A 12,291-nucleotide genomic window follows, 5' to 3' on the forward strand; every position below is an offset into this window, starting at 1 on the left:
TACATAAATAGATATACAACCAAGAGACAGAGAGAGTGAGAGTGAGAGAGAGAGAGAGAGAGAGAGAGAGAGAGAGAGAGAGAGAGAGAGAGAGAGAGAGAAATACACAAACACAGTGGGACTCTGGAATGTTAAACACATGCTTTATGGCATAAATAGCAGCCACTTTTGGTAAATTACAGTGAGTGTTCTGGCACTGGGAAGCGCGCAGCAGGAAAAAGTTCTCCGATTTCAGAACCAGGCATTCTACACTCAAAGGAAGAGGAGTGTCATGTACTGTTTTCAGTTATTAAAATGTTTTGAAATATATGCAGTAACTCTGAGTGTGGTGAGGGTTATGACATTGTGGGGTTTCAAATGGTAGCTTGTGTTTAAAATGGATCTACATAAACTTTGTGGCAAAGATCAGATTAAACTACAGAGACATGATTCATACAACAGAAAGAGTGATTCAAATGTAGTATTAAGAAGTTTTGACTAAACTAGAGAGCATAATCCGACTATAACCGTTACTCACTTCAACTTGCCATGCTGTGTGATTTTATTTGAAGAGCCGATACCCTCGCCTGAGAACATGTTAAAAATGCACAACATAAAACTGCTCTCAATTAATTCCAAGCAGCTGGAACTTAAAAGGCCTGCTGTACAAGAGCATCCAGGTCAAAGGTGCAATGGTAACAACCAAATGACTCATATAAGACTATTTGTTAGTACACAGCTGTATGACCAAATGTCTAGAGCTCTTCTTTCTAACAACTACCCAGACCCAGTGGTTAGCATGTGTCATGTGATTCACTAAACAGACTAAAACTCACAACAGAAGTCTTATCTCCAGCTCTGTGAATATTTCCCTGACTGTGAAGGAAATTATGAGTTTAAGAAGCATGTGGCTAGCTGCTCCAGCTGACAGAGGCTGAGTGGAACAGTTTACATCACCTTCTGCCACAGCCCACGCACCCTCACTGCTCTGTGACCAGACCTGATCACTCAGAAAACCATGGGAACTTGGACTCTCCTGGCTACACAGACTCTGACTCACTGTCTGGGCTACAGAGTAGGAGACTTAAGTCCCTCAAAACAAAGGAAATATAGACTTGGAACAAGGTTAAATAAGATGAATGTTGGCCAACAAATCTACTCTCTCTTTCACACACATGCGCAGTGTTTAAACAGTGGCTGCAGGAGGCGAGTGGCAGGAGGAGACATTGAGCAGGTGCATACAGTTGTACCTGTCCATCACTCAGTGTGTTCACCTGCCTCTCTCTAAACATCACAATGTCCAACTCAAACTGCACATCCACAAGCAACACACTATATTTACAGTTGCTGAAAGAGTCTAACCAAACATGTGTATACCTGGTTGTTGTATAAGACTTTTTTTTTTAAATAGCTCATTTTAAAAGGTAACAACACTTTTTTTTAACATAAATTACTTTATTGAATGTAAATCCATCAGCTATGAAATATTTGAAATAGAAGTGAAAGACAAACAAACACAGTAAAACATTGAAATAAGACTACATACAATCTGAACATTGCACTGTAAAACACCACCATATAAGGTTTAGGATTTTTTAAATCCATCTCTGTACAGCCAGGGCTGTGAAACCATGCATCTATGAGACATTTTATTTGGCCCCTTCTTCCCCCAGTTCTGAGTGTTTGATGCATAATATTAATCACTTAGTCAACATTTAAAAAACTACTACCAGTTGAGGTAAGAAGGCACGGCACATCTTTGGTTTAAAATAATACATTTCATAAAACAAGTTTATATCTTACAAAAATGGTGGTTCTCTCTACCATTGTCAAGAACACTGGGAATATTTAACACTGTGGTAACCTGGAGTGCATGGCTTTCAGGAATTTAAAAAACATTGAAGGAGCAAAGCTACCATGAGGAATGACGACAGAAACAAATGGCTTTATCCTATTTCGGAAACACATCAGATTACAGTGGGGCTTGGTGTGGTCAAAATAACGGCTTAAGACAAACCCACTGGAGACGAAAGCATACAAAGGGACCAACGGACTCCATCCTCTGTGACGATGACATACTTCCTCTTTCTAGGGGCGGTGGAAGTCACCTGTTATCGGCCCAGTAGAGGTCAGGGCCAGAGCACCTGTTAGCACCCTGTCTATCTACACCACTCTACCAGCGACAGCTGTGTGTGTATGTCATGCTGAGAGATGTATCCCACCCACGCACCTTTACATCTCTCAGCAGCTGTGTCTGTGTCTAGGCCATGATGATCCGGAGCTGGCTTGGCCAACACAGAGGCTGGGCTAGACTCAAAAGTACACGGTCACACTAACCCCCAGGAGTCTACAATATGTATGAGAAAAAACAATGTTGGGACTGGGAGAATGGCAGGATTACAGAGTTCAGAACATCTACCAGATTTGGCTTGCAATGGGAGGAGTTTAAAAATCTGAGGAGTTCCTTAAATGTGATTGAAACAGAGAAACTGAGATGGCTATGGAAGTTGCATTCAAAGAGATGAGTCAGGGTCAATTTCCTCTTCTACTAGTAAATGGTGCATCTATGGTCTCTGTTGGCAGATTGGTTCAGGCTCCTCTAGTCTTGCTTATGGTATGGGTCTGTTGAAGCCCCCACCGCCCTAAGGTCCCTCTGTGGATAACTGCCTGGCTCATTCCTGCTCACGCTGTGGAGGAGGAGCAGCAGCTGGCTGCACTGTGTTTCTGGAGGAGGGACATGCGGCTGAAGGTACGGGAACACACGCCACATTGGTACTTCTTCACCTCAGCGTGAGTCTGCAGGTGCGCCCGCAGGTTGGAGCGGTCAGCAAAGGCACGGTTACAGTGTTGGCAGGAGAATGGGCGTTCACCTAAGGAGGAGATCGTAGGAGGAGCATGGGTTAGAGATGCATGACATGAACTGTGACTTTAAGGACCACACACACCGCACCAAATGTTGATCTGCCGTTCATCTGTGTGGTGTGTTTTAGGGACCATCTGCTGATGTACGTCTGACTACCGACATTGGTCGCACAATTCTACAAGACAGACAGACACAGCCGGCACTCTGTTCAGAGGGGCTAAGTACTCTCGGCCCGCTAATGCTATTGGTGTGTCCAAGCCTTTAAGCCTCTGTCTGTATATGAGACGGGGTCTGTGAACCTTGGCTTTGATTAGCAATAAAATGCTAACCTTTCTCCCCCACACAATAATATCAATTTGGCTTTCTCAGGCTCAGCAGAGTGGTTCATTAACACCTTAGTGAATCACCCTCAAAACTCACTAATCTGGTGTCAGGCTGGGTGAATCACTACCAGACTTGAATTAACATGATTAAATCAGTGCCAAATTAGATTACTACTTTAAAGTTGCTGCTGGTGATAAGTGGGCAGTTTGATAGCTGAGAGCTTTTTGTCCCCTTCATCACAATATAATCCTGCATTTTGTTGTCTCAAACAGTAGCCAATGATATGATCATTCTCAGTGAGTCATTGTTAGGGCTCCCGAGTGGTGCAGAGGTCTAAGGCACTGCATCTCAGAGCAAGAGGTGTCACTAAAGTTCCTGGTTTCATTTCAGGCTGTATCACATCCGGCCCTGATTGGGAGTCCCATAAGGGGGCGCACAATTGGCCCAGCGTTGTCCGGGTTTGGCCGGGGTAGGCTGTCATTATAAATAAGAATTTGTTCTCAACTGACCAGCCTAGTTAAATAATATATATATATATATATAAAAATGCAGGAAGGTAGAGTCACAATAGAGCCCCACAGTGGAGGTGTCATAATACTCATAACACCCAGACAGGGAAATGGTTCCAATTGGTTTTCAACCATTCATTATTCCTATAGGGGATTTTAGAAACACTTAAAATACAAGTGTAGGCTTACCCTGGTGTGACGTTTTGATAACCATGTAAATGTTTCTCGGACATGGTGACTTTCATCAATATATTCGGCTCTATTCACTCTGAGTTTCGAAAATGCTAACATCAAAGTAGACATCATGCAAGACAACAAATCCCTGCAAGCTCCTGCATGTCATCTCTAGCTGGCACCTCTGCTAACAGGTACATTTAAAGAAATGTAACCAATTTATTAATTACTACATTTATCTAACATTAGATAGTTAATCCAGAGATTATGACATTTTCCCCAACTTCACAGTCTTGTAAGTTTTTCTAAAATCCCCTATGGGAAAAATGAATTGTGGGGGAAAAAAAACTATTGGAACTATTTCCTTATTTGATCGTTAGATTTTATGGGTACTATGACTCATACTGTGGTACTCTATGAGTGATCAATGACCAACGAGCCCACAGGGCTTCTCATGTGCTCATGTCTACCACTACACTGTAATGATGATCCAATCAACTGAGTAACCAAACCTCCCTTCCACCAAAGTCATACCAAATGGCAAGTGTAGGAGTTCTTACCAGTGTGTGTGCGAATGTGGCCGCGCAGCAGCCAGGGTCTGGAGAAGGCTTTCCCGCAGGTGGGGCAGACACAGGGTAGCGTGTGTGAGCGAATGTGCATCTTCAGAGCCCCCAGGCTGGTGTACTCTTTAGGGCAGTGCTTGCAGAAGAAGGCTGGCCTTGCTGCAGTGACTGGGGCCACTCTCTCATCCTCGTTCGGGGCCCCATGACTCTTGGTGCTGGTGCGTTTGGGGCGCTGAGGGGGGTGGTAGGTGTCTGTGGGTTCGGGGCTGGGGGGGTCAGAGGTGCGCCCCTCGTCCTCCTCCCCACTGCTACTGGCACTGCTGCTGAGACTGGAGGGGGAGCTGAGGTCCAGGGGACCGGGGGTGGGAGAGGCATCAGTGGGGAATGTGGGGACGTAGAGAGCTGGAAGAAAGCTCACGTCCCATACCAGTCCCGCTGTGTAACAGGTGGTAGCTGAGTTGTTGTCCCCTGCTGGAAGCTCAGCTAGTGGGTACCTCTCCAGTGAGGTGGCTGAGGGATGAGGAAAAGGGTTAGAATACAAAGGTACATTTACAGCACTGTTGTCAGATACTAAGATGTTTTCATCATGTACATACGATAAATGTAACTGGAACGACACAACACAATAAAAAAATATATTAGGAAATTTGGATAGGCAACATATTTTCAACTTGTAAAGCAACAACTGCCACTGTCAAGTTTCTCCAGAGTATTTTTACACACACAAAAAAGAAGTTTCAGCAAAGCTAAGATTTCACGGGCCATTTCCTCCCACATATTTACATGGGGTAGAAACATGAATGGTAGCTCTGTACAGTTTAGGGGGAACTTTCATAATAATGGGCCTTACTTGAAAACTGAGAGAGAGTATAATTTATAAAGGTTGCCAACAAGGAGAAAGTTGTAATGGAAAAAGTTGTAAAAACTTAAGATCATGTAAAAAAAAACATATTTCCAAAGGTTTATTGTAAGACGAAGAGAAAACAGGTGTCTCATATTCTGTAATATTTTATACATGTATGTATTCAGCTTCATACAAGGAATAAATCAAGTAAAGCTTACTCACCATTTTGACACTCCAATTCACTGTAGTTGGGTTTTTTGTTGGCGAAATACTTTTTGACCAAGAAAGACCGAGGCATTTTTCCACTTTGCGAAATATGTGCGCAAAATATCCACTGGTTCAAACTGTGGAAATAGGCAGACGTATAGGATTTAGATCCACATGAGAATGGCGGTATATAGAAATAATTAAAGATTACTGAAACGTATAGTCCACCAGTTTGTCTCAACTTGTTCAACTGTGAACCACTGTGTGACTGTCTCCAAAATGCTGCTCTCTCTTTGCTGAAATACTCTGACACAGGCAATGGGGGTGTGCTCGCCCCGAGGGCACACCCCACCTACATATGAGCGCAGGAAGCGACACTCGCTAACCCATTCCTAAACAAAAACATGTGCCCCAAAAGCGATAACAATGGCCATCTATCAAATTGACCTGCATACAACACACATCAATGCAATAGTCTTGACCATTCCGATTACGCAAATTAAACACTTGAGGGCAATAGCGCGCTTCCATAAACAGATTGACCCATCTGGAGACGTGCATGGAGACAATTGCGCAAACGTGTCAGATCACTAAACAGCTCATTTATTCGACTTCAAGACAATAATGATTGTTCTTTGAGACGCCAGAATGTCTGAAACAGGAGAATGATGGTTTGACTGCTGTGTATGTCAATTCTATCAATAGGTCCATAGGCCAACAGTCCAACTGATTCGGCCACATAGGGCGAGACAGTCTTTTTTTAAATTGTTTTCTTCAGCATGGTCAACGTGCAACATTCGGATAAGGGACTCCTTATTCAGATACGATAAATAATTTAAGTATTGTGGGATTAATACTTGGCAAGTGTTTATTATGTAAAGAAAAATCTACCTGGTCTCAGAGAATTTCGTATTATTATTTAAATCTGGAATTTGCTAAATGTACAATATGTTACACATTTGCTAAATGTGTTGTATGTTTTACGAATTTGCCAAACGATTAATATGTTACGAATTTTCAAAACATATATGTTATGAATTCTAGCTAGGTGGCTAGGAATTCGGTTTAGGAGTTAGGTTAAAGGGTTAGCTAAAAGGGTTACGTTTAGGGTTAGGTAAAAGTGTTCAGGTTAGGGTTAGGGGACGGTTAGCTAACATGCTATGTAGTGCCAAATTAGCAACAAAAAAAAGTATATGTAGTTCAAAAGATTCAAACTCGCAACCTTTGGGTTGCCAGGCATTTCCATTTAACATCCAACCAGCCACCATACTTCAGTTTCTGCCTTAAGTAACCATCTCTCTTATGTAACCATACCAAACGTAACATATCATACTAAACAGAGTGTCTCGGATTTATGTACAGAATAATACAAAATACTCTGAGACCATGTTGAGAAAAATAGGTCTGATTTACAGTTGCCACAAGTGCCTAGGTTATTCCTGGTACGTCATGGCGCCACCCTTTGGGAAGAAATAGTAGCTGAAACAAGTTCAATAGCAGCATGTTTCAGTTCGATAAGTACACACAAGATGGCGCTATGTCACACATTTTCGAAGAGTGGTTGACAATGATTCACCTGCAAAAACAGAGAAGTTTGAAATCAATGAAATGCAGTTAATTGCCTGCATTTCCATTAGGCATGCAACCTATTTACCATGAACAATTTTCTAGTCAAATGTACAAATAAGCAGCCTGGTATAGAAATCCACTACAGAAATCTAGAGAGGACATATGAATAAATAAAACAAATCACTAGTTTTGTCGAGATCAATAAATGTGTTTTGTGATCACAACATAACAAAAGTTGTTTTGTCGAGATCACAATAACATTTTCTCATGATCAAGACATAACAAAAGTTGGTGTGTGGAAATCATGAAATAAACTCTATGTAACAGTGTTGCTTCCGCCCACCTCATCGCCTCTACCTAGGCTCAAACCAGGGATTGTCTGCACACATCAACAACTGCCTCCCATGAAGCATCGTTACACATTGCTCCACAAAAGTCTTGGCCATTGTGGAGCAAGGGAAACAACTACTTCAAGGTCTCAGAGCGAGTGACGTCACCGATTGAAACGCTGTTAGCACACACCCCGCTAACTAGCAGGCCATTTCATATGGTTACATATAAATAGGAGTGGCAGTATTGATGATAGGCTACAGAGCCCAAGGTGGATCAACACATTCATTTTTATTAGAGATTAAACCAGGCAGAAATGTCATTATGTCTGTCAGTTATAGATGGCTTCCAGTTTTGTCTCCAATACAATTCAAATTTAATGACATGTTTTGAAATGGACTGAATGTGGAATGTGGAATGTTCAGTGCAAGCAAAGTTAACATTGAGGTCTGTGGTTGCAGACTACCAATGAAAGTTTACGAGACTACCAATAAAAGTTTATTTTAATATCTTTAATAATTTTAACAGGGAGGTTGGCCTGTCAATAGCAGCAAAAACACAGTCACAAACAACAATTAACAAGCAGTACAGAAAAATAAAACTAGTAAAACCGGTAAAGTGACATTTCATGAAGGCTGCACAAATGGTGGGCAAAATATTGTGGTGCTGAAGGACAGATCTACGGAAGTCTAGCGAGGACATATGAATAAAAGTCAAATGTCTCTTCTTATTACAACTTATTTTTCTCATGATCCCTACATGACAAAGTTGTTTTGTCAAGATATACTTGTCTGGTATATCTAGACTTCCGTAGTACATAATCTTTGTGTCTGTTATTTGCTTTTGAAAGTAGCCTATTCGGTATGGAACTCAATGGATGAGATAGGGAGAATGACTCACAGCGGTATCAGCTTGTAGTAGGTCTATGTTATGAGTTCTGCTACATAAATTCGAAATAAACCAGGACAAAGTAAGGGGGAAGGAGAATGAAACAAAATGTTGTGTACAAGTGCAATACCTACATATATACTTTTCACACAATAGGCCTATTGTATAAAAATATATTTTAGACTCAGTCAAAAAGGTGTGAGAGGGAGAGAGAGTGGGGGGAGAGAGGGAGAGAGGGTGGGGGGAGAGAGAGGAAGGGAGTGGGAGAGAGTGAGAGGGGGAGAGAGGGAGTCCCTGGTATTACTGTGCTTACTTAGTAAAGGCATAGCTTGTCCTTGGCACCTGCTCTCTGCACAGCCAGGGACACTGCTGGGTGATGCCTCCTTGTAGGGATGCACAAGAGGCTGCTAAACGTCATGTTATCTAAAAGGATACCAAGAAGTAGGCCTACGTTTACTTTATCCTTATGACCTTGACTATCACCCTAAAATCCCCTGTGTGTGTGTGTGTGTGTGTGTGTGTGTGTGTGTGTGTGTGTGTGTGTGTGTGTGTGTGTGTGTGTGTGTGTGTGTGTGTGTGTGTGTGTGTGTGTGTGTGTGTGTGTGTGTGTGTGTGTGTGTGTGTGTGTGTGTGTGTGTGTGTGTGTGTGTGTGTGTGTGTGTGTGTGTGTGTGTGTGTGTATTGAAGCAACATCTCAAGACATCAGTCAGGAAGTTAAAGCTTTGTCCCAAATGGGTCTTCCAAATGGACAATGACCCCATGCATACTTCCAAAGTTGTGGCAAAATGGCTTAAGGACAACAAGGTCAAGGTATTGGAGTGGCAATTACAAAGCCCTAACCTCAATCACATAGACAATTTGTGGGCAGAACTGAGAAAGGCATGTGCGAGCAAGGAGGCCTACAAACCTGACTCAGTTACACCAGCTCTGTCAGGAGGAATGGGCCAAAATTCACCCAACTTATTGTGGGAAGCTTGTGGAAGGCAATCCGAAACATTTGACCTAAATTAAACCATTTAAAGGCAATGCTACCAAATACTCATTGAGTCTATGTAAACTTCTGATACACTGGGAATGTGATGAAAGAAATAAAAGCAGAAATAAATCATTCTCTCTACTATTATTCTGACATTTCACATTCTGAAAATAAAGTGGTGATCCTAACTGACCTAAGACAGGGAATTTTAACTAGGATTAAATGTCAGGAATTGTGAAAAACTGAGTTTAAATGTTTTTGGCTAAGGTGTATGTAATCTTCCGACTTCAGCTGTATATGTTTCCTCCTAATATTCACTTCATTGGCCTGGGCTATTGTTTGTTTGAATTGATCTTAATTTGTCAGTCAGAGTTGGCACTCATGTCTTTTGTGTGGTATTAAAACAAATTCATCTGTCTTCTGTCATGTAAATGACTTAGAATTGCATGAAATGCTTTTTTAAAAGACTGATTTTTTAAACCCTGCAACAAAACATCTTCATATGTGGAAATTCTAAAAATGCCTCTGCTCAACTGTAGCCTATACCACATGGCAAACATTATTATGGCTTTATTGTAAATGCTATTTTTCTCTTTTTTTTCCTTTTTTTATCACACATTGAATTGCATCTTAGTGCACAGAATTGTTTACAGAAAATGATGGTGTGCCTTGAAGAGAAAAAAAGGCTATGATTTCCTAATCTGGCCCTGTGTGATTGTGTGTGTGTGTGTGTGTGTGTGTGTGTGTGTGTGTGTGTGTGTGTGTGTGTGTGTGTGTGTGTGTGTGTGTGTGTGTGTGTGTGTGTGTGTGTGTGTGTGTGTGTGTGTGTGTGTGTGTCACAATGGAGGCTCCTCAGAGGAGGAAGGGTAGGACCAAAACCTGCTCAGTGAATTTCATAAAAATTAATATAGTGAAACATTTAAAAAGTTATCATTTTTAGATGAAACTATGCTAAATATATTCACTTCACCAAATAATTGATTAAACACGCCGTTATGTAATGAAGATCTACAGTAGCCTCAACCACGTTCCTGTCCTCTGTACATTGGCATCAATACAAAACCTAGGAGGCTCGAGGTTCCCACCCCCTTCCATAGACTTACACAGTAATTATGACAACTTCCAGAGGACATCCTCCATCCTATCAGAGCTCTTGCAGCGTGAACTGACATGTTATCCACCCAATCGAAGGATCAGAGAATAAATCTAGTAGTGAAAGCATAAGCTACAGCTAGCTATCACTGCACTGCACTGCATACAATGTGGTGAGTAGTTGACACAAAGAGAGAGAAAAACAATAGTTGAACAGTTTTGAACAAATTAATTTCTTTAAAAATTAAGAAGCAAGAGAGGGATTTTTGGTTGTATTTTCACTTACTGCCTACCTCCTCACGCCATTTGCACACACTGTATATAGACTTTCTTTCTTTTCTACTGTGTTTTTTACTGTACGCTTGTTTATTCCATGTGTAACTCTGTATTGTTGTTTGTGTCGCACTGCTTTGCTTTATCTTGGCCAGGTCGCCGTTGTAAATGAGAACTTGTTCTCAACTAGCCTATCTGGTTAAATAAAGGATAAATAAACCTAAAATGTTTCACTTACTTAGCTAGCGAATGCTTCTAGCTAGTTAACCTACTCGAACACCTGGCTCAAACAGAGAGGGATGATATGTTAGTTAGCTGGCTATCCAACACTGGAACTCTTCCAAGTCAAGGAAAGCTTTTGGTTTTATTCATTTAATGCCATCAGGGCCCACCAGTGTAACTACTAAACTGCTTGCTGACTGTGCACTGTACTGCATGATTGTAGCGGTTTACAAAAATTTTAGTTCCAGTAGCTATGTTGACTATGATGCTAGCTAACATGATGACAACGATGTAGGCCGTGTGTAGCGGTTTGAAGGTTTTGCTTGGAAAGGTTTTTACGCCTGGTCACAGACAGCTAATGTGTTGTGCACTGAAGTCTGCCCACAAGCGAAGGGAAAAGGTGAGAGGAGGAGAGCGCATAGATGTGAGAAGGAATTATACAATTATAAAAGGTATCATATACCATATGAGTTCAGCTAACAAAAAGGGGCCATATTCCGTCATCTTCTGACACTGCACTTATCTGACATCTACATAAGGTGTGTTCATAAATTCATTCTGGAGTGCTTGAGGGCGCATTGGTAAAATCAGATTGTCCTTTCATAAATTCAGAGCGCACACTGGAAGCTCTGGTTGATCAGAGCACCCAAGTAAACTGGCTAAAGTTGGCTAGCTACTTCCAGACACAAATGAGAGAACAACTCATTTCACTCGCCCTTAGGAGAGGCCGAGTAACCCTAGTTATGCTGTGTACATGTTATCTAGAGCGTTGACGACTGTAACAATTTAAGTAAATTTACTGACACAGGCCATATTCAAGGGTGTTGCACGTTCGTAAATTCCGCAGTTATTCTGTGCTCTGAATTTACGAACGCAAACCTAGTTTCTCTCTCTCGCGAGGTTTTCACTGGCTAGTTGCAAATGCGACTTTCAAATTAGATCCCGCCCGAGCCACAGTAAACCACCCTGTCCCAGTAGACCCTCACACACCCCCACCGCGTCAAATCAAGTGCACGAAAGGAATTGAATGCATTGTAGGCTGTAAACATTGTAACACACTTTATAACCATCATAAATTTGACACATCACGCGGCCTACCTAGTTTTCGAACTTTTTGTCAATGGATAATGGGTTTGTGTTTACTATGTATGAGAATTCTTTCAAAAAAATTGAGAAATACATAAATAACCAAGAATGTTGACAATTTATTCTAATAATGACGTTTTGAAAAATGTGTGTAGCCTAATAATGAAAATACGTAAGCACTTATGCAATAATGGGTCTAAATGTATTAGAATCGTGAGGTGACGACAGAGGGAGCCTTCAAAGGTTGCTGTTGGTCCTTTTGCAGAGGTGTTGGTGTGAGTATTTTAATAATAACAGTTCATTTAGGATCATTTAAGGTAATCACCTCAAGCCTAGACAACACTGCTGCAAGTGCAACTATTTTAACATAAAAGGCCAATACGCCCATGTAG

At 41.5% G+C, this 12,291-nt stretch overlaps 1 protein-coding gene across 1 annotated transcript; it reads right to left on the reverse strand.

The window, feature by feature from the left end:
• Nucleotides 1–1,413: 1,413 nt before the first annotated feature.
• Nucleotides 1,414–5,823, reverse strand: LOC124003040 (protein snail homolog Sna-like). Its single transcript, XM_046311014.1, has 3 exons — nucleotides 5,479–5,823; nucleotides 4,410–4,922; nucleotides 1,414–2,849 (listed from the first exon to the last, which is right to left on the reverse strand). Exons 1-3 carry the CDS (start codon nucleotides 5,552–5,554, stop codon nucleotides 2,662–2,664), a joined length of 777 nt encoding a protein of 258 aa, XP_046166970.1. The 5' UTR covers nucleotides 5,555–5,823; the 3' UTR covers nucleotides 1,414–2,661.
• Between the last annotated feature and the right edge of the window lie 6,468 nt (nucleotides 5,824–12,291).

The sequence above is a fragment of the Oncorhynchus gorbuscha genome, linkage group LG18, assembly GCF_021184085.1.
Source record: "Oncorhynchus gorbuscha isolate QuinsamMale2020 ecotype Even-year linkage group LG18, OgorEven_v1.0, whole genome shotgun sequence".
Taxonomy (NCBI): Eukaryota; Metazoa; Chordata; class Actinopteri; order Salmoniformes; family Salmonidae; genus Oncorhynchus; species Oncorhynchus gorbuscha.